Here is a 27,210-nt window from a genome sequence, read left to right as displayed (position 1 = left end):
GGACAAGGTGACAGTCCCTCTCCCACAGAGCCTGCGATCATGCGGTTTCTGTGTCCTAGACTGTAACTATCCCTGTAGTTTTCTAGAGCCCCTGCACTGTGCATGCTGATAAATTACCCCAGTAATAAGGATTGTAGGCTCTGACCTGCATACTGTATAAGATGCTCATGTGTCAGTGACCCCACAGAGCAGGGGCCCTTTGCCTGAGGTACCGGGGTTGCAGTGTGGCCAGCTCTCACGATGTCCTCTCTAGCAGTGTGATTCAGCCAGGCTGGAGCCAGTCTCACAATGATTGAGAAGCTCCAGCCCTCTTGCCAATTTCAACCTTGTGCTGATGGGGCAAGGGACAGATGTGGAGCTCAGAGTGAATTGTGGGCCTGGGAGAGGAACAGCTGCGGGGCTGGGGGAAAGGGCAGATGGGCAGGGTCAGCACTGATGTGAGGGCAGGGGGTGTGTAGTTATTGGGCTGGGGGGCAGATGTGGTCTGGGGGGTGGGACACAGAATTAATGAGTTAGAATGTCAGGGTTTGGGGAGAAGCTGGATGCTGCGCGCCATGGGCGGGGGCGCACACACACACGCGTTTGTCAAAGTCCCCAAAAAAACATTAAATCTTTGGCCCCAAAATCATGATGTTTTGTTTGTTTGTTTTTAATCTTGTGATTTTGGGGGATCTGACTCGTGATGTTTGATGTGGTGGGAGAGCAGGAGAGGGGCGGCGTGGATAAAGAATGCCTGGTCCCCAGAGTGGGGGTGAAGCATGATCCTCACTCCATAACCTCAGCCTAGCTCCGTGCTTTTCATAGATAGGTGTTTTTTCCCCAATTTTTAACCCAGGTGAAAAACAACTGCAAGGAAGGCAGTTAGACATCTGCCTGGGTGCTACTGAGGGCACAATAATAGCGAGTGAAGTGTGTAGATACACAATGTCTGTATGCTCCTTCTGGGAAGTTGGCTTGTAGAGTTTTACCATGTCATGTTGCTTTTGGAAAGCATTTTACTTTCTCTAAATATAATCCAGATAGCCACCTCTATTGTCAATGAAACCACCCGCTTGGAGAAAAAACTCATGACCTTGAGCTCCCCAAACAAACCCCTGGTGGCTTGTGCTAAAAAGTTGCTCATGCCCTCTTGCCTTGAGTAGGGAATGTGTATTTAAGGTAATTAAGCCAACTTGGAGAGCATCCAAGAATAGAGATCTCCCTGCCTAACCTGGCCTCACTCTGCCCTCTACAAGTGCCACTCACTCAAGTGCCATCGTCTGCATTTCCAGGAAATGGGATGACAAAACTGCCCATTACAGAGGTCAGGCGAAGGTAGGGGTGTATGTTCTTAGATTCTGCCAGAGGAGATGCCCTAGGCAGCTCTGTGCTGCCTGCCGTTGCATCCCGTCCACAGTGCCCAGGTGGAATTTAAAAATCCACCAGTTGGAAATTGCTCTTAGTGCAGAGGGGAGTCTCCAGGCCCGGCACACCATGGACCAGCCCTCCCCAGGTTGGCCTGATTGGTGGGGAGGGCCCTGTGCCAGGTGCCATGCTGTCAGGGTGAATTTCAGCCCTGCTGAGTATTCAGGTACCACAGGTGAGCCCGTGAGCTTTCTATGCCAACAGGGAGAGGAGAAGACAGCCCCCAAGCCAGGACGTTGCCAGGCCAAATTCAGCTCTGCTCCGTCTAGCCCAGCCTGCTGCCCCACTGCTGCAGAGGAAGGCCCAAGGAGCCCCCCAGTGGCTGAGGATGGAATGACCTGCTGGGGGGTGGCTCCCTGACAGCGTGATAGAGGGTGCCCTAATGCACACAGGTTTATATCCCTCATTTCTGTCGACGTTTGGAGCCAGGGCACTGAAGCGTCCCAGCTCCAGGAACACCCTCCATCCAACGCTCTGCGAGAGTGGCAAACAGGCTCTCCGTGCCCCAAACGTGGCTGTGGGTGATGATTTGCCTCTGCTCCGGCATGGTTGTTGCGTGAGGTGCTGAGCTAAAACTATTGGTAGCATTCCCCCCATTGCTGTGGTAGCTGGGTTGAGAACCGGATTGTAAGATGCAATCGGATCAGAGCAATAACAACAACATATCGACATGGTGGAGATGATCACAATGGGGCACGAGAAACCTGTACAGCAGCGGAGAAGAAGCTTCCCTCTGTTGTTGTAATTGCTAACCTTCCTGGAAGTGAAACAGGGGCTACCTCTAGGGACATCTCTTAGGGGAAACAAAGGTCACAAAGGGAGATGCATTAGGTGGTGTCAGCCTAGGTCTTGGCAGGTGTTTGTCCCTTTAGGCCAGTGTCTGAATAAGTTCTCCCCTGCCCTCTAGTGAGAAACTGGGGGGAAAGGCTTCAGGAGCAGACTGTATTTGCATAGACACACCTACTGTGCCTAGTTGATCAGCTGACAGATCTGCCTTGCCAAAGCATTCAATTTTGGCTGTTTGGGTTAAAATTCACTTTAGTCTTGGAATGCACAGGTAATAAAACATTGTTATCTTTATTGTATGTATAAAGGGCAGCAGAACTGCACTTAATATGGCCTAATTGAGGGGGTCACCCTAAATGTAACCACACTTGCAAAGCAGGGAGTAGCAAAACTCAAGTGAAAGAGTGCGTACTGATGGGTGTTTTTATTTGGGGGGTGTGGAGTTTTGTTTAATGAATCTTAGATTCCATTTGATCATCTTCAGAGTAATCAGACTCTGTTGAGAGTCTTGTTTCTACTCAGTGATCAGTATTGCTGAACTCATTCATGCGCAGGTCTAGGGGTCAGAACCAGAGTCATCCAGGTGGAGTAAACGCTGCTCCCTTCTTGTCTGAGCATCATCAAGGATGGCAGCAGTACAGCTCTGGAGGGATGCCCTTTGGGGGCTTTGCAGCAGTATTTTAAGTCCTCCATGAGACACGTTGTAGGTCCTACGTACACAACATTGATTTGATTTTTCTGGTGACAAGGTGATAGGTTTTAAAACAGCAAGCCTGGGTATTTAGGGTAATGTATAGCCTCTGATATTGCAGACTGTTTTCTGCCTGAAATGAAATGCAGGTGTGAAATGTGGGTGGCTATCTGCCTCTGCAGTTGCAGCTATAACTGAGCCTCGCTTCTGGACTGCAGTCACAAATCAGGCAGTTTTCTGTCTAGAGAGGTAATTTTGTGGGTACATAGGGGCTTGCAGTGTTGTGCTTGCACGTTAAAAACCTCTCCTGACCATGGGGAGATGCGAGAAATGACACTGCATGATTAGTTTCCAGCGACGACATTCTATCAGTATTTAGAAAGGGGCATAAAAATCTCCACCTTCTTAGGTCTGAGTTTGCCCCCTGGTTTTATCAGGCCCATGTCACAGTGGCTTGGTGAGCCCATGCTTTCTCCTGGAGGCAGCTCTCTGTGGGTCCAGAATCTGTGTTTGGGGTTTTGGGGTTTTTTTTGTTTTTTGTTTTTTTTAAATTAGCCTCTCACCTTCATGGTTATGAATAAATCTTCAAAATGTGAACCAGTGTGTCACTGACGCCCGAGTCTGCGGACAGCTAGAAAGAAAAGCCCAGAGAGTTACAAAATGTCCCATTTATCTTGTTGATGTGTTCACTCAGAAGCCTAATGATGATGACTTAAATGTCAACACTGTTAACTATTTCACTGCTGATCAAGGCACATCCTAAACATGGCACATTTTGATACCTATCTTACTAATAACGCTGTAGAGCGTGAGAAGTGGAAGAGCTTTTAACATCCAGCTTGCGTGTTTTCCCTGCAATGGTGCTTGCCTTTCTCCCAGCAGGAAGTCACTTTCACTTTCTCTTGGAGTTGGTTTCGCTCTCAGGTGCTCAGTGCTGCAGTGATTGGGGTTTTAGACACAGGGGTGGGACGGTTTGTTGGTTTAGAGTGACTGCTTTCACTGGAGTTAAGCCAAAACGTGGTGGCAGTCTCTCTACCAAGCTGCCTGTTTATCACAAGCTGGTTTTTGTGTCCATTATCAGTTATCACTGTCCCTTGAGCTGCATTTGATCAGCAGCAGTGTCCTGGCCAGCTGAGTGGGGCAAGGTGTGTATAACACAGCTTGCTCTAGGGTGCCCAGGCCAATGCTGGTGCTCCAGCATGTTCACACTCCATAGTAAGTGCTGCCTCTCCTCACTGCCCAGGGATGAGGGAGCTGCACCAGCCACGTCTCGGCATTTCCCCCGGGATTGGGGAGCAATATCAGCCTCCTCTTTGGTTTCCTGCCGTAAGCTGGGGTGGGGGTGAAGAAGCCCCTCAGTGGACGTTGGCACAAAACTTCTTCCTACAGTCCTGCAGTCAGCTTCTGTTCTGTTGCATGGGTGCAAATCCGGAGCCACTCCCATGACCAGGCTCCAAGGCCCTGCTCGGTGTATAAGCAGGGAAGCCCCTGATGGCATCGGCAGCCATTTTGCTGAACAGGGGCTTGTGGGTTCATCTCGCCACGCCAGGTTTCAGTGCATCTGCATTCACTGCGAGCGGCTTCCCGCCCTGTCCCTTTAACTGGGTGTGAAGCCAGTCGTCGTGGTGCTTTCAGAACGGAGCTCGAAGGGAATGGAAGAGACAAAAACGCTTCCGAAGCCAGTACGGTTCCGACATTCGGAGCGCTGCGTGAGCCATTGTAGCCGTGACTTTGCCAGCAAGTATTAGATAGAGGCTGGTCTGCAAACAGAGCAGTGGGGAGCTCACAGCCACACGCAGCCCAGAATTGACTTGACTTATGTATTTGACCAGTGTAGCCCAGGGTTAATTGTTTAGGAGAATGTTTCATCATCTGTGTGCACCCCTTTCACTACCCTGGCCCAGTTACCAGTGTAAAGGTGCTTTGTATCAGGATAGCTGCTCCTGGACAGGACAGGGGAATAAGCTATACTGGGATAATTGCAGCCACATGAGGGGTTGAACTGTTTGGTAGAAAATCACACCCCAGGGAATTTGGGACAAATGCTGTCCCGGAGTCATCCAGACCGGGACTTGAACTCTGCATTTCAGGACTGTCCTGCCCAGTTTAGGACGGGTGGTCACCCTACCCTGCACATCCCCGCCACTCTGGATGCACCAGCCACCCCCTGCATGGGACACAAGCACTGTCATGGCTGTGCTACTTCTAGGGTGACCATATGTCCTGATTTTATGGAGACAGTCCCGATATTCGGGGCTTTGTGTTATATAGGCACCTATTGCCCCCCGTCCTGATTTTTCACACTTGCGATCTGGTCACCCTAGCTACTGCTCCATGGCAGGGGGAGGCCGCTTCTGCTGCTACCTGTGAGGCGCTGCCAGCTCCCAGCCACTTTTCTCACGCTGTGCCTGGCCTAGGGTCCCACATCAGAAGCTCCTAGCTGACATGCAGAGCCAGTCCACGCTGGGATGTTCAGTACAGGGACAGAGTGACCACCGGAGCCTTGCTCCCCTGCAGACACCTCCCCTCCTCTGCGTACAACCTGGCTGCTGCCCTAGCGGTCCTAGCAGGACATGAAATGTAGAAGCAGCTCATCTCCCCTCAGCACTGACCCACCCGGAGCCCTGCTCCCAAGTTCCAGCAGGCAGGGATTGGGACATCTGGAACAAGGCAGACTGACTGTGTACGCCCTGCTGATGGCCGCCCTTAACTGCCAGTGAGGGGGGAAGCTGGGAGAAGACACATCTTGGCTGGCGTGGGGCACACACCCATGTCACGGGAGCAAACCACCAGCAGACAGCACAGGCTGGGGGCAGTCAGAGCCAGGCTGTGAAGGACACTGGCTTGTGTGGCCCTGTGCCCCACCCCTGGCCGATTTGCTCAGGCTCTGCTGGCCTCTCCCCTTGGTGACCTGGTTTTGTTTGTGAGCGTTTCTGGCTGATGGTTTCCTGCCCTAGGGGAGGGAATGAAGGTTGGTTGACTCATTTCCTGCACTGTCCTCGACATTGCTGCTGACTGGTGGTTGCATCTCAGCTTGGCTGTGCTTCCCACCCACTAGGCCTGGAGCGGAGGTCACCCCTTGCTCTATGCTGTCGAGCTCCCAGGCAGAGCTTCTGTTTTGCAGCAGCCTTTCCATCAAGTCCACAGGGAGATGAGGGGGCTTTTCTTCACAGGCCAGGTCAGCTGGGCAGTCACGGCTTAAGCCCTGCTGTGCTGCCCCAGGAACGGCCGCCAGCCAGTCCAAGTGGACCCTCTACCCCTCGGCCCTGGAGGGGCCAGCCCCAGGCTGTGGAAAGTCATTCTATTTGTTCGCAGTGAGTCCCATTTCCCTGCTCCCCTTCTGCTCCATCCTGCTGGGGAAGGAGGAACCCCCAGCTCCTTTACAATGGGCCTTCAGTCAGGTGGCCAGAACCAAACCTGTTAGTGGCTGGGGACAGGGTCCTAGTCCTGGCATAGTTCCCCTGAGTTGCTGTGCTCCCACCCAGCGTGGCTGGCACAGTGCGCTCGGGTCCTAGCCTGTGTCCCCGTCTTCTCGACCAGCCCCAGGCAGTGAGTGTCCTTGCAGAGATGGGATTCCCCAGCCAGCTGGGTGCTGGGCTACTGGGACTTGTGGAGAGAACCTGCCCCGTTGGCACTCCCAGGCTGACACCTCCTTGCGGTGACCCCAGGGTTACCTTCCTGCCACCAGCAGGAGTTGGGAAGCAGTTTCCCTGGGATTGATGGCTCCTGTCTGCTGTGGTGCTGAGCCAGGCCCGGTGCTGCTCTGGGTGCTGAGCCAGGCCTGGTGTTGCCAGCCACCCAGCGCTGAAGTCTCTTCCTCACTGAACCGTGAGTGGCCAGTGGCTCTTTTGCTCCCACTCGATCAGGACCCTGGAGATGAGGTTGCCTCCAGAACTGTCCTGGCTCTGTGCGTTTCCCAACCTGGGGCGCAGAGCCGGTCTGCACGGCTTCACCAGGAGGGAGCTGTTCCATTAGCAGTGTCAGGCTGGCTGATGTGAGCTCAATCCTGTTGCTAGGCTCAGATGCTCTGGGGAACATCAGCCCCTCCAAATGGGGTTAAGGTTGAATTGGCTTCCTGGGTACTTTGAGGGGCTCTGAGTGAATAGGCACCCGTGTGTTCCCTGAAGTCATGGGACCTTCCTGGCTTCTCACAGAGTCATAGATTCCCAGACCATGAACATCTAATCTGACCCCTTGCACAACACAGGCCCTAGGACTGCCCTGAATTAAAGCCTGTTAGAACTTCAGCCGAGCTTTTAGCTAAACATTGTCCATGATGGAGGAGCCCCCAAGACCCTGGGTAAAATCTTCCAGTGGTTAATTACCTTCCCTGTTAAAAACGTGTTACCATGTGGTGGGTTTGGCACATTTCGTGTCAGGCGTAGTTGCTGAGCTGCGGGAATCCTAATCCCTGCAAGCAAGGGTTAATCGGTAGAGTGCATTTGAGTGATACAATTCTATAAATAAACTGAAATATGAAACACCCCTGAAGATCTAAGCTGCTGTTTATTTCTTGTCTTTGAAACACCATGGGCTGAGAAATTTCAGGTGAACATCTGAAAAATTAGTCTTAAAAAAATCCAAGTCCAAACTCCGTAGCTGTTCGTTTTTCTCTCTTGCTTCCTCTCAATATAAAAACGACTGGATTGTTTTTAAATTGCCCAACCCCCAGTTTCCGCTTTCAGCCCCAGCTGAGGTTGACATCCCAGGCAGTGCAGACCAGTGGTGGACTAGGACTAGGAGAAGCGGGTCCATTCAGGAGCGTTGTTTCCAGCCAGGAGCTCACCTGTGCTTTCCATCAGCCTTTTTTCACCAGCATGTCCATGCAGAAGCGTCTCTTGCCGTACTGGGTGCTGCCGGCCATGGCCATGACTTTTGAGCTGAGATTAGGAAGGTGGTGGTTCCCAGTGGGCATGAGCATAAATCCAAAAGCCATTGCTTAACGTCTTCAACTTCTGTTTTTGGTGGAATTTCTTTATATCAGGCCTGGTTTGCAATTTAGGAATGTCTGGCCAAATGGCTCTGGCATGTTGCACGATCCTGGTGCTGGGACAAGGAAGGGCCTGTTACACGCTTTCTTGTGCTGATTCTGGCCGATCTTTTGCAGGTAAAATACACTTGTGATTAGTAAAGAGAAGGGTGGTATTTAGCCTGTGGATTCCTGCCAGGAGCTGAATGAGGTCTGGCCTAGATCAGTGTAACTGTGTCACGCTAGGATGTGAAAAATCCACACCGTTAGAGACAGTTACACCGACCTTACCCCCCGCATAGACAGCACTATGTCAACAGGAGAGCTGTTCCTGTTGACGTAGCTACTGCCTCTCGCAGAGGTGGATTAACCACGCTGATGGGAGAGCTCTCTCTGGTCAGCTTAAAGCATCTCCATTAAAGCGCTACAGCCAATGCAGCATTTTAAATGTAGACTTGCCCTAAGTGTTAGAGCTCACACCTGTCCCACCCAGCCTCTGGAGGCAGCTGCTCTGGGGAGACACCGCTCTTCTGGCTTGAACCACAGCTGGCTGCACAGAGTGCTGGACGATGCCGGAGAATGTTTCAGGAGGGCGTGGGAAGGCAGCACCCCTATAGCGAGGGGCCGTGAATACACCCTGTGGTTGTGGATGGGGAGTTCAATACTCAGCTGCTAAAATGTGCGAATTGCAGTTGATTTAAAATGAGACCAGTGCTGGCCTCGCTGATTTCCCAGCCTGCATCTCCTGCTGGAATCAAAGAAGCAGCTCTGAGATCCTCCTTGGAAAGTGGTATTGATGTGCCAGGGGTGATACATGACAAGTTGGTGCTTGTACCAGATTCCCAAGTGTCCCCAGTGTGTTCACCTGGGACCAAAGTGTCTGCAACCACCCAAGAAATGTGTGCATCCAGTACTCACACACACACTGCTCCAGGGAAAATACACATGCACCATAGAGGTTTGCCCACAGGTCCGCACTCTCCTGCGCTGATGTTGTGGAGCATGTGCCCTCTTGTGGCCAAATGGAGAGATGTCAGGATGCTGGTGATGGAGACGCAAACTGCTGGAGCTCACACACCTGGGTTCCTCTTGTCTCTAGAAACCTTCCCTAGAAAGAGGTAATATTGCTGGCACTTATAACAGATCATTCACTGTGTGTAAATAGGCCTTTCTCACACTGCACTGACTGCCTGGGCCGGGTTGCTTTGGGCTTTCTCCCATTCTCCGGTCTCTTTTCCCTTGTCTTGCTCCCAATCCAGTTGGCAGTACAGCTCCCATTGACCCCAGCGGGGCAGAACCAGCCCCAACTTTTTGCTCTCCACCCCCCTCACTTGTTCCTCTCTTCTGTATGTTCCATGTTGGTTCCCCCCGTTGCCTTCTCTTCCCCGCCACCCCTGTTATTTCAGCAGTCCTTCCTCATTCTTGTCTGGCTTCCATTCCTCTTTTGTGTTGACTTTCAGAGGCAGGTTCTGCTCTCACTTTACCTGCCTCTGCCTCCCATTGAGATCAGTGGGCAAGAGCAGACCTTGGCCCCAGGTGTACCCCTCTGTCTCTGGAGTTAGCTGTGGCATTTGTCCTTCAGTCTGTTTCTCTATTTTTGTTACTCTTGGTTTGTCCCCTGGGATCAGGTGATTGTGGATTTCTGCTCCAGGGAAGCCCCTGCATTTTTCTCTCCAATGTTTCCGTTTCTCTAGCACATTGCTGTCCTTTCCCAGTTGCGTGCATGTCACGCAGGCGGCTCATGTCTCCCGATACTGGAGGGGTACAATCAAAGGGGAAGACACATGACCGCCCCATGTGTCTCCTCTGCCCAGTGACGCCTGCATCCAGCCTGGGGCCACCGCGCTCTCCCTGCCCCACGTTACCTGCAGGGGGGGGGCTCTGTCCTTCTCCCATTGCACCTCCACCCCAGCATGTTCGTCTGCTCTCCCTGGCGCCTGGGCAGGGAGCCACTTCTCCCAGGACTGGCCACTCAGGGTGGCTGCTCTGTGCAGCCAGCAGCTGCCTGAGAGAGCCCGGCTGGGGAGGCAACGGCAGCAGGTCACCCCCGACACGGGCCAGTTGCTGGGGACAGGGGCCAAGTGAGCCGGAAACGTGCCGGGGGGGTGAGGGGACTCCGACTCACTCGACCCTGGTCCCTGAGACTGGGGAGCGACCTGCTGCCACCGCCGCCACCCCAACTAGGCTCTCTCAGGCAGCCATCGCACTGCACAGAGCAGTGACCCGGGGCGCCTGGCATGAAAAGTGGCTGGTCCTGCCCCTTCTGCTTCCCGCCTGGGCCCAGCTGCCAGGGACAGGGGCCAAGCGTGCAGGGGGGCAGGTGCAGCGGGAGAAGGACAGAGCCCCTCTCCCTCCTCCCACGGCAGGCCAAGCAGAAATCCGGGGGGAGGGGGCACACTTGGCCCTGCATGCCCCCCTTACGCGTCACCTATGCACAGTCCCCAGCCTCTTTCCTGACTGATACCACAGTTTGAATTTGTCAAGACTCTGCCTGTCCTTTAGCTCAGCGCAGCTACGCTGTCACCGCCACAGTGGCCAAGCTACTATGTTGACACTTTCTAGGATGATGGAAGGGGTTTTTCTGTTCATTGTAGTTAATCCATCTCTCCTAACTGCACCTACGCTAGAGGTTAGGTTGACCTAACTACGGTTCTCAGGGTGTGAAATTTTTCACAGCCCTGAGTGAGATAGCTACATCAGCCTAACTTTTAAGCGTAGACCAGGCCTCAGAGTGGCAGAAGCAGACAGGTTTAATTTCCAGTTGCTTGACTATAGTGCTATGCGAACTGGAGAGGGCTGCTCTGACTAACCATTTTCTATGGTGTCTGTTTTTATACTAATCACAACTTTCTATGGCGGAAGTGTTTTTGTTCAGACTTAGCATGTTTTACTTGCAGGAGGTTTTGGATCAGAGATTGTTGTTCTTTAAAGGAGTTATAGGAATGAATCCTCAGTTGTGCTGAGAGAATTTTTGATAGAAATTTAATGGACGCAAACTTCAACAGGGCTTCAATACAGCTCTCCTCTGTTGCCAAATCCGAACGGCATCTGCCGTGCTACGCATTCGTTGCTTAGCCTGTATGGAGAGGTCTAATAGAATTTCCTTGAGAAAAATAAACCTTCCTGAGTATGACGAGGAAAAAAATTGAGCTAGGTTGGTGAATTGGGCAGAGCTTGCAAGTTCATTCTCTCTCACGCACATGCATGCTTGCAGGCATAGACAAGTCCTGAACTTGCACTGGGACAACTTCTCTGACCTATTCAAGTCTGTCATTTTGTGACATCTCGATGGGTTCGCCATCCCAATGGCAAACTTGTTTATGTCAGTCGGAAGCTGCATAATGAGTAGCACGTTACTCGGTGAGTGGTCCCACCGAAGAGAGTGTAAGACACTACCGGGTGTGCGTAACGGGGGCAGTCTGTGTGAACTCGGACCTCTGCCACCGGTTTGCTGGAAATTGATGGAGAATTCCTGTACCTTCCAGCTGTGCATTTTCAGGTTGGGCTTGGGAGGAAACTTGGAGACAACTGTAGCTATGAGCTACCCTTTGCTACTCACTCTGAGCAGTACCTTACATTGTGAGTAGACTGGGCCACATGCAGATTAAGATTCGGCTGGCCGTGAGTAAAGGTGGCAGAGTTTAGCTCTTCATGAAGAGCAGGAGTTCAGACACAGCCTGTAATCTCTGTAGCTACAGTTTTGCAGGCTTTATAATCTCTGCAGGAGTCCTTGTGGGCCTTCCAGCTTTGCAGAGCATGCAAAGGGGGACACATCTTTATGGGGGACATATATACATGGGGAAAGCCTGTCGGACCTTGGGCAAATGGTCTAAAGTTCACCAAAGGCGGACAGAGAATTCATGTGGGCTGGTTTTGGAAGTGAACGGCTCTCAGAATAAGGGCCCTGGCTTTCAGAACTAGCCCTGTGTGTTCAATCTAGCAAAAGGCTCCTGAAGGAAACTGATGGGAAGTTTGTAGGCCAGGGTTCTTCCCAGCGGTGAAAGTTGCCCAACTCTTTTGGTCACCTCTCCAGAGCGAGCAGCTTTGTTTTCTAAGCCTCATCTCTCCGGAGCCACCTCTGATTCCCCCCAAAGGCCATCCGACATTCTCCTCAGCTCGCAGTTCACGTGCAAAAGTTGAGAGGTTCAAGGGGCTTTTCCAAGAGTTTGGTAGGGGGAAGAATTTACCCTGTTCCCAAGGGGTGGGAAGGCCTGACCTCGAGCTGTGCCATCCCTCCACGCCAGAGCATCGCTCAAGCTGCCACTATAAGCTCTTTCCGCTCTGGTTTCTTTTCCTTGCCCTTCCCCTCCTTGTGTTGCCGCCTGAGACCACGTGGCTGGTTCCTCTGAGGGATTTCAGCAGATTAAGAGCCCAGTTCTGATTGTTATAACCAGCATCTCCAGGCTCGTCTCAGGCCGTGTCCTTTGGAGCCCGCAGAGTGATGCTGGCAGGCCAGCGCCAGAACTCAGCACCCCACCAGGCCGCATCTGTGTACACGCTGGGACTGCAGCCCCTGCCCTCTTTTGGCAGCAGCGCTGAGAAGAGTGTGGGGCAGGAGAGATGGCTTCATGTGGGGTGGCCTGCTCCCCTTGCCCCTGTGTGTGTGAAGGCAGAGATGGAGACGCTCATGAGTGATCTGGGCAGATCTAGTCGGCTATTGCTCCCATGGGGAATGGTCTAGCCGGCTTGGGGTAATTCTTAGTAAAATAAAATACTGGCTCTGAACAACGTGGCCTGCCAAGGGCTCTGGTGCTGGGAGGGGGCTGGGGGAACCAGAGACCAGACCTGCTGCTCCATCTGTAACGCTCTCAGGATTCTCATGGTCAAGGTTAGGTAGAAACTTGTCACCTTGGTAACTCAATTCCAGAGACTCCGCTGCTCTCGGGAACACGCTCCCGTCTTACCGCTCAAGTTCCTGGCACATTCTCTGTTCCTCTAGCTGTCTCCTAATGTTCCCCACGCTGGTTTTTGTGATGCCGCCATTGAGGGAGGGAGGGGTGGGACGAAGGGACCTAGATGAAGGTTGCCAGAAGGGCAGATGAAGAGGAGGGAGCCTGTGAGTCCAGTGTGGGTCGGATCAGTAACAAGGAAAAGACTCTCCTGGCAGAGTTAGTGGAATAGGCAGAAGGCTCATGCCAGTCTAGAATGCAGGAAAAGGGCTGTCTGTGTCCCCGGGAACAGCGACCTGCCCCCCAGTAACTCATTGGCTTCACCCATGACTAGCTAGCCAGAGAGAGATGGGGTGGAAAGTCCCACCAGCGAGGGCCAGAGACAATGCCCCAGTAAGAGGCTCAGCCCAACCCCCATATCACTAGCTGCTGGGCACTAGGAGACCCTGGGATTTCTGCCAGGGCACTGTCCAGGGAGCCTTCCCATCTGCCTCTGGCTAGGAGACATCAGGGAACTTCCCTGCTCCTGGCCCTGTCTGTCTCTCAGCCCCCCTTTGCTGCGCTGTGCGTCATGCACATTGGCATCCGTGCTGTGGGAGAGGAGGGGCACAAAGCAGGTGCGCATCTCAGGGTGGGGTCACTTCACAAGTCACTCCTGGCCAGTTCCCTGGGTAGACGACCTGCACTATGCCCCGTGCACAGCACCCAGAGACAGGGGTCTGATGTGCAGAATGGCTGCCCCCATTCTCCTATCCCTGCGCCCTCTGGCTGGAATCCAGAGAAAGGGACGCTGGCCCGGATCCTCAAAGCCTACATCAGTGGAATGCCTTGGAGTACGGACTGCAGGATCTGGCCCTCTTTAATAACCAGTGTTTGGATTCTTCTGGTGCCAGGCTGGTTTTACTCAATGCAGGTACAAACTCAATGGAGAGGGGAAATCCTGCTGTCCAGGAAACTCCGTGGGAATGCAGGAAGAGTGCAGCCTTGGGATTCCCAGCTCCTCAGATACCAGCCCAACTGCTCTCATTTCTATGACTGAACCATTCCTAAGCAGACTGGTACCAGCTGCCAGGTTTCAGCCAGTGCCTGTAGCATGCAGAGAACTGACAGCTGATGTTGCACTGTGGAGTGCAATCCAATTGACTGCATGTGGATTCATTTTAGGCTAAGCATGTACTTAATTTGCCTGGTAGCTTCATGCATAGAGAGGTCCCGACAGTTCCAGCTCAAAGATGAGCGAGGAATGACCATCCCGTGGTTGTACATTGCAAATAGAGCCCCACTGGATGGCATCTAAGGCGGGACGCTGCCTGGAAAGCTGAAGTTAGGGTTTCATTTAAACAGCCCAGATGGGATGTTTCAGGTCTTACGAATAATTACTATGCATGCTGGAGCTGCTGGGTTTCTTCTTGCACTCTTGGGCCCATGGTTCTAAACTGGCCTTTCCCATCCTTTTGTAAGCCTGATCTTGTAACCTGTTGGTCCCTTATCCCTCTCACTCCTTTCCCTGTGCTCCTTACTGACAATAACCTGTGGGAAAGGTCTGGCCCCCCTTTAATGCCACACCATGGGTAGAGGGTGCTAGGCAGGTACTGCTGCCTCACCTCAGGAGTCCGAAGGTAATTTTCCTTGACTTGGAGAGTGGTGTGTGGTGGATAATCCTGCACAGCTTAATGCTCAGTGAATGGAGTGATATTAATTAGAACGTTGAGCGTATATGCAAAGCAGCATTGACACTCTAGCGGAGGTCTGAGCTAACCAGTGCAGGCTGGGTAGTGGTATGAGCAGGTCTGGGTGGGTAGGCATTCAGCTCCTTTGCAACGGTGTCAAACCTGGCTCCCCAGAGTTGACACTAAACTCTTCCAGCGCAGAATAGCTGCAGTTATTCCTCTGCCTGCGCATCTCACCCACCTCAGGCTCCTGGGGGCACTGCAGCCTTTGGGCGCTAATGCGGCTCATCTCACATTGTGAGAGCATGTCAGGACACTAGTAAGTCAAAGTGGGTGGAGCCCCGACAAGCCCAGGAATTGTGCCTGTGAAGGCAAAAGGGCAAATGAATTTCAGTCCGTGGAGCATTGTGCTCCAGCCACTTCGCTGGACAGTTCTGTCAGTGTGAACGAACGGATTCCCCGGAACCAAGGATTTCTAGACCAATCAGCCTGTTCTCTGCTCTTCTCTGCATTGCCAGTGTGGTCCAGGAGACATTGACCAGCAGTACCAGGGCCAGTCCAGAAGCACCGCTAGCCCCTGGCTTCAGGGAAATGTGCTTATGGGGAATCCTTGGCAGGTTGGAACCGCTAGCTGCTCCCCTCTGACTGCGCTGGCTGCAGGAGTGAGCGGAACTGTTCTAGGGCTCGAGATGGGAGAAGAAATCCTGAAAGCACCTGGGAGCAGATGGAAGGGACCCTGGGACCTTGGTTTTAAGGGCAGGGGATGTGAACATACGACTTGCCAGACTGGATCTGACATACCTTCTGAAGTAGGGAGGGGGATGCTAATGAACTCGTGAATGAACTCGTAATGAACTGGCTCCTTGTTCTGAGCTGAAGCTCTGATGAACTAGTGACCACAAAGATGTCCCCAGGGGGATGGGAGGGGCTGGTGCCTGGTGAGCTGTTAGCAGGGGTGCAGGTTGTTGTATTGTTTTGGATACCTCTTCTCTGTAAGGTGTTTTACCTGAAGAATAGAGTGGGCTGGCTTAGAAAGAGCTGGGTGGTAACATACCTGGAGAAATCATGGTTACAAGTCTCTGAGGAGAAAGCAAGCATGGCTGTCTGTGCTGGGGATAACACTTTGAAGGTAGGCAACTTTGCAGCCTGGGAATACCCCAGTCAGAAGGGAGAGAGGCACTGGACTCCACCCAGGAAAGGCAATAGCTCAGGAGCTGGAAGTCTGAGATTGGGTGCCCTTAGTGGACCTCTGAGGGGAAATGCAGGTCCCTGAACTGGGATACCCCCCAGGAGCAGATGTGGGGCAGTCAGTGCCAATTGCGTCTCTCAGATGTGAGGTCTGTGTGGTGCTGCTGCTCAGGAGTACCGTGCCTCTCCCAAACTCCTGCTGGTAAAACTATTATAGCACCTCCCAAGGCCGAGTCTTTTCCGTGCCTGGTATCTGTTCTGCAGTAGAGCGGGTCTGATCACATGTGGCACCTCTGCTTAGCGGTGGATCTCTTGGTCGTCCTTGTGCCTTGGGAAGGGGAGTGAGGGATAAATACCGCTCTCCAAGCCCCAGGCGTGAGTCCCCCAGCCAGGGGAGGTGTGCAAAGCAGCCAGTTTTCCTTGCAGCACAACTGATTTCCCACCTCTGAGCAACGCTTTGGGGGTTGGGAAAATAGTTGAGGGGAGAACAGAAAATGCTTCTCCCTTCCCCCACAGCCCACTAACCGGCAGGAGGTGTGCATTTCCATTGGCTTGGCTGGCAGGGGCGTTGGAATCACTTCCAAGGCAGTTTTCCAGCTCCCTGTTGTGTGCCCTGGGATGGCGGGGCACTGGCAAAGCCAGGCCATGTTTCCTTAGCGTGCTGCGCTCTCCATGCTCTGACTGAACAGTTGCTGCCCCCCACTGCTGGAGGAGGCCAGAGGAGTTGCCCTAAGTGCCCTGCTCCTGGAGGAGGTGTAGGCGATGCTGGTTCTCTCAGCTAGCAGCAGGAACCAGCAGCCTTGCTGCAGAGACCAGAGGTGCTTTCAGAAGCTGCGGTGATGCTAGTTCCCCTTTCAGAGCAGGGGAGATGAGTACCTGGAGAGGGCTTCCTGGTGGCCAGTGGTGTGGTGGCACTATGCCTAAAGCAGGCACTTCTGGGGCACTGCGCCAGATTGACAGAGGGAGTTAGGCACCTAACCTGTTTAGGCGCTTATGTAAATCCCATTAGGCACCGAAATCCCTTCTTAAATCTGGCCCGTTGCACCTAGCACAGGCGGCTTAGGGCCCCCCAGACTCCATAGGATTGCAGGAACCGAGAGGGGGAAGTGTCCTCTGCCCCCGTCTGGGTGCAGCTCTGCTGGCCAATGGAGTAGTGGGGATGGGCCATGGCTGCGTGCTCTCTGGGACAGCTGGCATTGCTGGAGGCGCTCACCTGGCGCGCTACCATCTTGCTCGGCCTCTGCACTGACGCGCAGCGGAGAGGAGAGCTCTGCTTACCCCGGCACACCCGTGCAGGGCTGGGCGCAGTCAGGCCGTAGCAAACACCTACTAAGTATCCAGGGCACGGCAGATACACTTTATAAAATGCAAACACCACCAGGCTTCCTACTGCCACCGGCTGAGATCATCTGCTTTTCATTCCATCCTGCAATGCCCCTGAGTGATCCCAGGCACCTGTGTCATCCCGGCTTCTCTCCCACGACGACGTTTCCAGGCAGTGTGTTGTCCTAATGTCATGATGCACCCAATGAGCTTGTTCCGGAGGGCTGATTAGTAATGATGGTGTCACTGCATGTCTGTCATCAGCACTGGCCTTTCATGGCTGGAATCTGAACTTCGATGACAGTGGGGCTCTCACCCAGGACAGAAAGCCCAGGGAGAGGTGCTGGTAGAGACACCCTGAAATTCATGGCTGGCTCTGACATCTTGGGGTTTCCTATCTGCCCTCTTCCATCGCCATGGTATATGAATAGTGTGTCTAGGAAGTCAGATTTGCAGTGTTGTCTACAGTGGACTTCAGTGAACACTGCTCTGTGCCTGTTGCAAGTGCAGCAGCTTGTCCTGCCTGGGGGTCTGGAGGGGTCATCCTTCCCTGGTTTGGTTGTTGCACAGAGGTGAACCCTGCAGCGTTTTTTGAAACTGGTTCAGCTCCGATCCAGTCACGGTTCCTCCAACAGGCCGTGCAGAGGTCGGGTCCCCTCAGTGGAGAATGCCTTACCTCTGTTGTGTGAGAGCTGCACCCGAGGCACTGCCGTGGCGTTGTCTCCGGCTACATCGTCGGTGGAGGTGGGGTTTACAGCAGGATAACCAATGTGCATGAGCAGTCCCACCGTGGTGGCAAGGCACTGGTAGGTTTTACCAAGAGGTCAACGCTATACCTCCTGCCCACCAGGATATGACCTCGCCTAGCCACATCGCAGTAAACAGTCCCATGTCTGGTCTCTGCCGGGGTCTCACAGTGGGCTTGCTAACGCCCATGGCAGTCTGGACAACGTTTGCTCACCCCCACCCCCCCATTCTTTCTGGGTACAGCTGCACGGGAGCTGGTGACGTAATTCCCAGGTCAGGTGGATGTGCCCACCACAGTGTGCTAAAAACAGCGGCATGGCTTGGTCGCCCCGAGAGTATGATCCTGTGTGAATCCCTGTGTATGTGGGGCGGCCAGCCCCTCCTGCCGTCCACACTGCTGGATCAGCGCTAACATGGGTATGTCTGCCTGAGCTGCGAATTATACCTCCAGGTCCAGTGTAGACACACCCTCTGCTAAGTGCCTGATGACTGCCCTGCGCTGGCTGGCATTAAATTAGCCAGTCCCCTTTCCTTCAACTGCAGCCTGTCTCCTCTAACAATGTGGTGTTCCCAAATCACGCCTGCCGGTGGCTCCAGGAGGTAGAGGCCTCTGCCTCCTCGGCCCTGGGTGCAGCCGCAGCACCGTGGGCCGGATTTGCTCTCACTGCAGTTGTGTCTAAGGAAATGCTGCCATGGTTTTCCTGGCCCAGCGTTCTTACTGCCTCCTGGGTGTCCTCCCCTTTGCTGTGCCCCACATTGTTGGTTCCAATGCAAAAGACTCTCACGTGGCTCCAAAGGAAGGGGCAAATTGTTGGTAAAATTTTGACTCCTCCAGGGAGCAACCTACTCACCAAACCCCAGAGCACAGGTGCGTGTGTAAATGCAGGTACATGCCTGTGTTTCCTTGCCAGCCTTCCATCGGCTTTCCTGGGTTTCGGGAGAACGCAGGAGACTGAAACAGACAAGGCTCCTGCTCTCAGACAACTGTCTGGGAGCACTGGAGCTCTCTTTTTACTCCTTCACAACACCCAGGCAGCGTTTTACCCTGCCACTGGGTTTGCTTTGTGCTCTGTAAAATGGAATCGTACCTGTCCCCTTAGCACACGGGGGTTACTGCTGCGCAGCTGGGGGAGGGGCAGGGTTGGGATTTTTTCCTCCCTGTTAATTGTGAGACAAGTGAGTAAGTGAGGGGAATCATGGGGGTGGCGCATTTCACAGGGTACATCCTGGCTGGAGAGTTAGTGAGGGGAATTGGCCTCCGGCTCTGAGCACCTGGTTGTAAGCCCAGTGCTGTCCTCACTTGTGCTGCGTTTCCCCCAGGTGTGTTGCTAGAGTTTCAGGGGGCATATCCCACAGTTCTTTGTGTTCCATTAAGTTGAGTCACTCTAAGTCTTTCCCAGTGCATTGTGGGAGAACGTGTCTGCCCTTCTGGGCATGCAGCAGGGATTGTGGGAAGGTGCTGTTGGACTGGCAGCATGCTGGTGATTTAGCCTGAGTTTGACAGCAAAGCGGGTTGGTTACCAGCCTGAGTGAACCCAGCACCCAGGTTCTAGCCAATATCCCAGCCGGGGCAGCTAGCACCACTAAACTCGGGTCAGAGGGTTCTGCGTGTGGATGGGAGTGGGGTTAGGAGCAACATCTGGGTAAGAGCCAGCTGACTCTGCAGGGAGACATCCACACAGGGGCTGATGGACAGACATGCCGGAGTTCCCAGGCTAACAGGCTGCTCAGCCTGGCCTGCAAAGGCCCAGGGTGGTTGTACTCGGCAGCTGGGGCTACAGAGAGCAGAGAGGTAGGGCCGGGCTGGCCCTGTTTGAACTTGAGCCAGTTGATGACCAGCATGACTCTAGATGCTAGTCTGGACACAGGGCCCCCAAGTCTCATCTAGACACACCCTTCATGGGACAAAGAGGCCCACCCTCGGTGCTTGTTCCCAGAGCATGGGAACCCCAGATCCCATCCGCACACGAAAGGAGACTGCAGGAAGGAGCCTTGGGGGAGCTGCAGGCAACAATCTGCAGTGTGGACCTACCCATCCTGGCTGGCGAAAGCCAGCAACGGGAGCCGTGTCTGCTATCGATGGAGATCTCTACCCTCCCCCTTAGACTGCCCTCTTGCAAGCCCTCGTGCCGGGGAATGAGACCCGGGAGGGTGTGGTGAAACGGCTCAGGTAGCAGCACTAATTTCCTTGTCCCCTGTCCGTCTGGGTCTGAGACAGTCGATGGTTTCCGTCTGGCAGTAGGAAGCAATCAGTGCTTTGCGCTCTGAGATCTCCCAGCTGCCTGCAGTAGCAGTGAGCAGCAGGGAGCAGCCAGGGCGGACAGGGCTGCTGTTTGGTGGCTCTATTTCTCCCTGGCCTTGGGGTCAGTGGTCCAGCACCCCACAGGGTCTCTCTGGAGGATCCCCCAGGGCTCCATGCCATGAGGTTGCCATGCTGGCAGTGCGCAGGGAACAGTCACCTTGGCTTCTCTCTCTGCTGTCCCTGTGCCTCACCAGTGGGAGGCGTGGGTGAGTAGGCCGTTCCATAGCTGTAGGCAGTTCTGTCCAAACAAGGCGGAGCTGGGAGCGTCTGGAGGAGTTGACCTGGGCTGCCTATCCAGGAGCAGGTGTCTAAGAGATTCCCAATTTGGGGGCTGGGTCCACTGCAGACTCTGCATTCCCAGAAAGCAGCGATGGCCGAGCACCACTAAACTCGGGTCAGAGGATTCTGCGTGTGGAGGTTGATGGAGGTTGTGCACTTTCCCCCGAGAGAGTCCCTGGCCCGCTCAGTGACTGTGATACCTCCAGGCTGCACTGCTGCCATGCTTGGGACCACATAGCCAGCGGTTCAGAAAGCAACAGCTCGCTTGGCTAGCTCAGCACCCTGTGCTCCGCGGCCTGTCCTGCCTCCCCCTCTCTTCCCACACTTCATAGAATCATAGAAGGTTAGGGTTGGAAGTGACTTCAGGAGGTCATCTAGTCCAACCCATTGCTCAAAGCAGGACCAATCCCAACTAAATCATCCCAGCCAGGGCTTTGTCAAGCCGGGTCTTAAAAACCTCTAAGGATGGAGATTCCACCACCTCCCTAGGTAACCCATTCCAGTGCTTCACCACCCTCCTAGTGAAAGAGTGTTTCCTAATATCCAACCTAGACCTCCCCCACTGCAACTTGAGACCATTGCTTCTTGTTCTGTCATCTGCCACCATTGAGAACAGCCGAGCTCCATCCTCTTTGGAATCCCCCTTCAGGTAGTTGAAGGCTGCTGTCAAATCCCCCCTCACTCTTCTCTTCTGTAGACTAAATAAGCCCAGTTCCCTCAGCCTCTCCTCATAAGTCATGTGCCCCAGCCCCCTGATCATTTTCGTTGCCCTCCACTGGACTCTTTCCAATTTGTCCACATCCTTTCTGTAGTGGGGGGCCCAAAACTGGATGCAATACTCCAGATGTGGCCTCACCAGTACCGAATAGAGGGGAATAATCACTTCCCTCGATCTGCTGGCAATGCTCCTACTAATGCAGTTCAATATGCCGTTAGCCTTCTTGGCAACAAGGGCACACTGTTGACTCATATCCAGTTTCTCATTCACTGTAATCCCCAGGTCCTTTTCTGCAGAACTTCCACTTAGCCAGTTGGTCCCCAGCCTGCATGGGATTCTTCTGTCCAAAGTGCAGGACTCTGCACTTGTCCTTGTTGAACCTCATCAGATTTCTTTTGGCCCAATCCTCCAATTTGTCTAGGTCACTCTGAACCCTATCCCTACCCTCCAGCCTATCTACCTCTCTCCCCAGCTTAGTGTCATCCACGAACTTGCTGAGGGTGCAAGCCATCCCATCATCCAGATTATTAATGAAGATGTTGAACAAAACCAGCCCCAAGACCGACCCCTGGGGCGCTCTGCTTATTACCGGCTGCCAACTAGACATCAAGCCATTGATCTCTACCCGTTGAGCCTGAAGATCTAGCCAGCTTTCTATCCACCTTATAGTAGTCCATTCATCCAATCGATACTTTTTTAACTTGCTGGCAAGAATACTGTGGAGACACTTGGCTTTGAGCTGCCACGCCCTGTGTGGCCTTGTACCTCCGTACCCCAGGGTTCTCAGGGGCTCCCTTTGCTGGTCCCCATGCCTCTTAGACCTCATACCGCAGGGCAAGGCTCAGCCCTTCGCTCCAGGTGTGGTTGGAAGTCTGGGGTTGTTTTTCTTAGCTACGTTAAGGGTAGGCCCCAGCGCCGTGGTTCATGTGGCTGCAGCCAAAGATTCTCCAGGATGGGAACTTACTAGAAATACATATTGATGTGAAAAGCAGTATCATGCACCGACCCGACCCGACCTAGCAGGAGCTGAGCCTTCAGAATAGGAATGAGTGCAAATACCCCATTTCAAAGCAGGTCATATCAGACGCCTAAATTACTGGACTGTCCCTTCAAATTGTCCTAGCCGCGTGCAAGATGGGAAAACAGGATGTGTGAGTGAAAGGATTCTCATCACTGCACGGCCTGGGACTGCCTGGCGGGGCAGGGAGTCCGGCTGCAGGGGCCGGGGTGGTGGGGAGGAACGGCTGCAGGGCTGGGGGGGTATGGCTGCAATTGCCTGGGCCTGCTGGGGATGGAGGTTAGGACTGTATCAGAGCATCATGGAATATTCCCTTGTGGTCACACCAGGGCCATGCCTCTTCCAGCTGTGTCTGGGGCCTCTGGCGAGAATGGGTGGATGTATCTGCCACTGGACCCGTGCTGGGTGACCAGGTGTCCAGTTTTCGAACGGAACTCCTGGTCAGAAAGGGACCCTGTGGTTGGCGGTGCTGTGAAGCTAAGGCAGGCTCCCTACCTGTCCTGACTCCGCGCTGCACCCCGGAAGCAGCCTGCAGATCCAGCTCCTAGGCAGGGGTGTCTCTGGGACTCAGCGCGCTGCCCCTGCCCCGAGCACCAGTTCTGCGCTCCCATTGGCTGGAGGCAGTTTGCTCTACTGGGTATTCTGGCTCATCTGTAGAGCTGTCTGGGAAGCCCTGTGCAGCAGCAGCAAAGGGAGTGACTCCTCTGAGAGGCAGGTTGGGGCCCAGCCGCTGTGGCCAGAGGGCAGTGAGCAGGGCCAGAGTGGGTGTGGAGTGATTCTTTTCCCCCGAACGCTTCAGCAGCGTTTCCTAAAGGTCTCCCCCCCAGGCACGAGGTACCGCGCACCCCGGACCGGGATAGCTACTTGGCTGGGCAGCCCAGGAGCTGGAGTGGTATCTGTGCTAATCTGTGCTGGTTTCTTTACAGGAGCAGGAAGATTCAGATCCGGAACATCCCCCCTCACCTACAGTGGGAGGTAAGTAGGTTCCCTCTTCCTACAAAGTCCCCCTGTCGTTGCATCTGAACAAATGTTGGAGGCTGGGCAGGAGCTGCAAGCATAGTCTGACCTTTGTCCTGTGGCATCTTCCCAGGGTCTTGAGGAGGGAAGCAGAAAGCAGCCTTTGCAGAAGGCTGTTCCGGTGACACTGTGTTTCCTAGCCCGAGGTGCACGGTGTGGGTGTGGCTTGGCTATAGCTCAAGATGGCCCATCTCCTCAAGGTGGTGACAGCATTGCAGTCCCGGGAGAGGAGCTGCCCTGTGGAAATAATCCACCTGCTGCTTCTGCCTGGTACCAGGTGCCAGGCTGGGGAGTGGCTCATGTTGGGGAGCACCCTGGGTTCCTTGCCATCACCTTGCTAAAGCCAGACTCCACATGGAGCTGACATGATGGGCTTTGGGGAAGCACCTCCAGCATCTTCCGGGGTTTCTTTGGAGGTGGCGTTTCCCCTCTGTTCCTGCCTTGGCGATGGTTGCTGGGGTGACCCAGAAGGTCTGGAAGCGGCCGAGTCAAATTCTGATGCCAGCAATAGCTGCCATAGGGGCAGTGTGCTCGAGAGACTCAACTGCAGGTTCATTTGGGCTTCAGTGTATATTGACACTAGGAAAAGGACGTCTTTCCCCACTCAGAAGGCCAGGCCCAGCCATTGTCAGCACTTCCTCCGAGAAAGTGGTTTGATCCATCCAGCCCAGCAGCCGGGCGTGCTGAACCTCAGGCGACAAGGGCTGAGGAGACACAGTCCGCAGCCAGTCACTTGTCTTGTGTAAAAACAATGAGGAGTCCAGTGGCAACTTAAAGACTAACAGATTTATTTGGGCATAAGCTTTTGTGGGTAAAAAACCCACTTCTTCAGATTCATGGATACAGACTAACATGGCTACCCCTCTGATACTTGTCTTGTGTCGGTAGAGCTGGAGCTCTGCTCTGCTCCCCAGGACAGCCAGATGCACAGGGGAGGGTCCCTATCGCTAAGTCTTTAACCCTGGGAGCCCTTCCAGACTGACTCACCCTGCATTGCTTGATGCTTTCTCTTTCAGGTGCTAGATGGACTTTTAGCTCAGTATGGGACTGTAGAGAATGTGGAACAAGGTAAGAAATGGGTAGGTGGCATCGTCCGTTACCCCCCCCCCCCCCCCCCCGGCTTAGGAGGACACGCAGGGTGGGGCTGGGATGGTGGCACACCGCCTTGCAGGACACGGGCCTGCTCAGTGTCGCAGCCGTGAGCCCCGTTATCTGGGATTCTGGCTGTCATGCAGACCAGAGCTGACTGGCCAGCAGCCCTTTGACTCGGGAACAGTGCAGGTCACAGTAAAGAGGCCATTAGAATCCAGAAGCCATCTAGTCAGCACCTGGAGTGCCAAGGGATCCCCCAAACCTATCCTCACCCGGCCAGCCCCTCTTTCCATGCATCCACATTGCCAGGCACGGGGCTGCCAACACAGGGCAGGCCCCAGGCCCGCCTGAGACCAGGCAGTGGTTCGGCTTTTGCTGATAACGCTTGGGCTCATCTGATAAAGCCATGTCCACTGGTTGCTTGGGGCCTGATCCTGCCATCAGCACTAGCTGCTGTTGAGTAGGAGTGCCTCATTTCTCTGGCAGTCCTGCTGGGTCTGTTTGCGGAATAAAGTCCTACTCCCCCCTGCATGAGGCTGCCGGAATCTGGTCCTGGGGGCACAACAAAGTCCTGCACTCATCAGAGCTGCGCCCCATTGAGCTCAAGCAAGTGACGGAGATTTGCAAAGCGTTCTCCAAGGCAGTAGATACGCGTGTGCGCACAAGCATACATGATCTTGCAAGACTGCACCACAGGGATGCAGGGCTTAGCAGCTACCCAGAGCATGTCCCAAAAGCCCCGTTAGCATACTAAAAGGGTGCCTTAGCTTTCTCCTAGGCCGTTCCCGGGGCAGTTGCACACGGTGGACAGGAGCAGTATTTTTATGGCTGATTTTTAATGAGACTTTTCTGTACGCTGTACTCAGAGTACAAGGTGTTTACCAGAGCTTTCCTGGAGCCCCTCTCTGTGTCATCAGTGATGCATCGGGTGTGAGCTCTTGGCAGCACCTGAGAGATCTGTGCAGGAGAAATCCCCCAGGCTCCCTGTTGAGATGAGTCTAGAACAGGATCAGATTCATGCCACAGGATAAATGGCCCGATTAAGTCAGTGGGATTTTTGCCTGAGAGAGGATTTCAGGACTGGGCATTCTGGCTGAGTATCTCAAACCACTCAAGGGCATCTAGGTCCCCTGGGCAGCTTTGGGAATCAGCCTCTGAGTATAAACCACCCTTTAAAGCAGGGATGGGCAAATTAGGGCCCGCGAGCCTTTTTAAGCCGGCCCACGAGCTCCCGCTGGGGAGCAGGGTCTTGTGCTTGCCCTGCTCCATGCTCCAGCCAGGGTGTAAGGTCAGGGGCTGCACCACACAGCTCCCGGAAGCTGCAACGTGGCCCCGCTCCAGCCGGGGCACAGGGTCGGGGGCCGCACCCCGTGGCTCCCGGAAGCCGCAACGTGGCCCTGCTCCGGCCCCTACACGCTCCCAATGGCCCCCTTGGGCACTCCAATGGGAGCTGCACAGGCGGTGCTTGCGGATGGGGCAGCATGCAGAGCCGCATCTCCGCATAGGAGCCAGAGCGGGGACATGCCGCTGCTTCCAGCAGCCACTTGAGGTAAGCGCTGCTTGGAGCCTGCACCCCTGAGCCTTTCCCCACAACCCAACCCTCTGCCCCAGCCCTGATTCCCCCTCCCACTCTTCAAACCGCTCGATCCCAGCCTCCTGCCCCCCAAACCTCTCATCTCCAGCCCCACCCCAGAGCCTGCACCCCTGCCCCAACCCAGAACCCCCTCCCGCACCCTGAACTCCTCATTTCTGGCCACACCCCAGAGCCCGCGCCCCCAACCCGAGCCGCAACCCCAATTTTGTGAGCATTCATGGCCAGCCAAACCATTTCTATTCCCAGATGTGGCCCTCGAGACAAAAAGTTTGCCCACCCCTGCCACCAGGGGGTGCTGTAACTGCATAACAGTAACAGTGCTTGGCCTTTGTCTATTGCCTTTTCTCTGAGATACATTGAGCCTCTGTTAGCCATTGCAATAGTTCTGCGAATTAGGGAAGTGTGATGCTCAGGCGGAGAAACCCAGGCACGGATCATCTAAGTGACTTGCCTAAGATCCCACAGCAGATCAGTGGCCTAGGCTGGATTAGAACCCAAGACTCCCATCTCTCCAGCCGTTGCAGGGTGCTGCTCCCACGAGGCTGTGAAACCGTAGGGTAAAGGGTGATGGCAGTGACTAGGCTAGCACAGACTGACCTTCCTGACTGATCCCGCCCGGACAGGGGAGAGGGCTGGGGAAAGCCCTGGGATGTTTCATGAGGTGTGGGGGCAGAGGGGCAGGTCCCAGACAGCACAGGACATGAAGGGAAGGGGCACAGGCAGCCACACAGCAGAGAAGCTTGGCCAAGCACCCTCCCCAGCGCCCCAGCAGGTCCATGCCAGGCAGCGCCCAGGAGAGGCCCTTCCTAGCTCCCAGCAACTGCTGTTGATTCAGATAAGAGCTTCGCTTCTCTCCCAAAGGGTAGAGATGGCCCTCTAGCATCACTGCACTCCGCTAGGAATCCCAGGCTGAGCCCCCGCACTCCCAAGAATGTGAATCTTCCCCTGGGTGCATGAGAGAGAGCCTTAAGCAGCCATTCACCAGTTGCTCAGAGCCAGCATGGGGGGCACTTGGGCTCCTGGTAATGCCACCGGACACCAACCAGGGGCATCTTGTTTTTCTGTTGTTCTCTGGGCCACTTCACTTAGCTATGCTCAGCTCTTCTCAGCTGTGTCACGCAGCACAGAGCCAGCACCTGCCAGCCTGGACAGCAGTGATCAAAGAGCTGGACTGCCTGGCTCACCCATGGTAGGAAATAAAAAAGGTCCCTTTAGCAATTTAGTGTCTATACAAAACGTCCTGGCCATGGGGCGAAGCTGGGCTAGAGAGATGTCTCCAAGAACTCCTGGAGAGAGGCAGTCCCTTCTGTTAGCCTGCAGCAGTAGGCAGAGCCCTGCATTAACCATGCATGGATGCTCATCCTCCCCTGGACGCAGGTGTTCTTCAGCCCCATCAAAGAGCAGAAGTATTTACTAGTGTAACGGGCTGAGGACATTAAATCATTGGTGCGGCACCTAGAGATGATGGTTAAAAACTGCTGACCAGGTCACAAAGAAAATGAGTTTGGAGCTCTCATCACAGT

The 27,210-nt window shown here is 54.2% G+C and overlaps 1 protein-coding gene across 2 annotated transcripts in view; it reads left to right on the top strand.

The window, feature by feature from the left end:
* The window catches only part of IGF2BP2 (insulin like growth factor 2 mRNA binding protein 2), a 102,034-nt gene that overhangs the window by 36,024 nt on the left and 38,800 nt on the right, over positions 1-27,210 (top strand). For both annotated transcript variants that reach the window (XM_037908587.2, XM_037908589.2), the window contains exons 3-4: positions 22,911-22,959; positions 24,018-24,069. In XM_037908587.2, coding sequence (XP_037764515.1) covers positions 22,911-22,959; positions 24,018-24,069 — 101 coding nt within the window. The remainder of the gene's footprint in view (positions 1-22,910; positions 22,960-24,017; positions 24,070-27,210) is intronic.

Source organism: Chelonia mydas, chromosome 9 (genome assembly GCF_015237465.2).
Source record: "Chelonia mydas isolate rCheMyd1 chromosome 9, rCheMyd1.pri.v2, whole genome shotgun sequence".
Lineage (NCBI taxonomy): Eukaryota > Metazoa > Chordata > Testudines > Cheloniidae > Chelonia > Chelonia mydas.
This window is presented reverse-complemented; position numbering and strand designations above follow the sequence as displayed.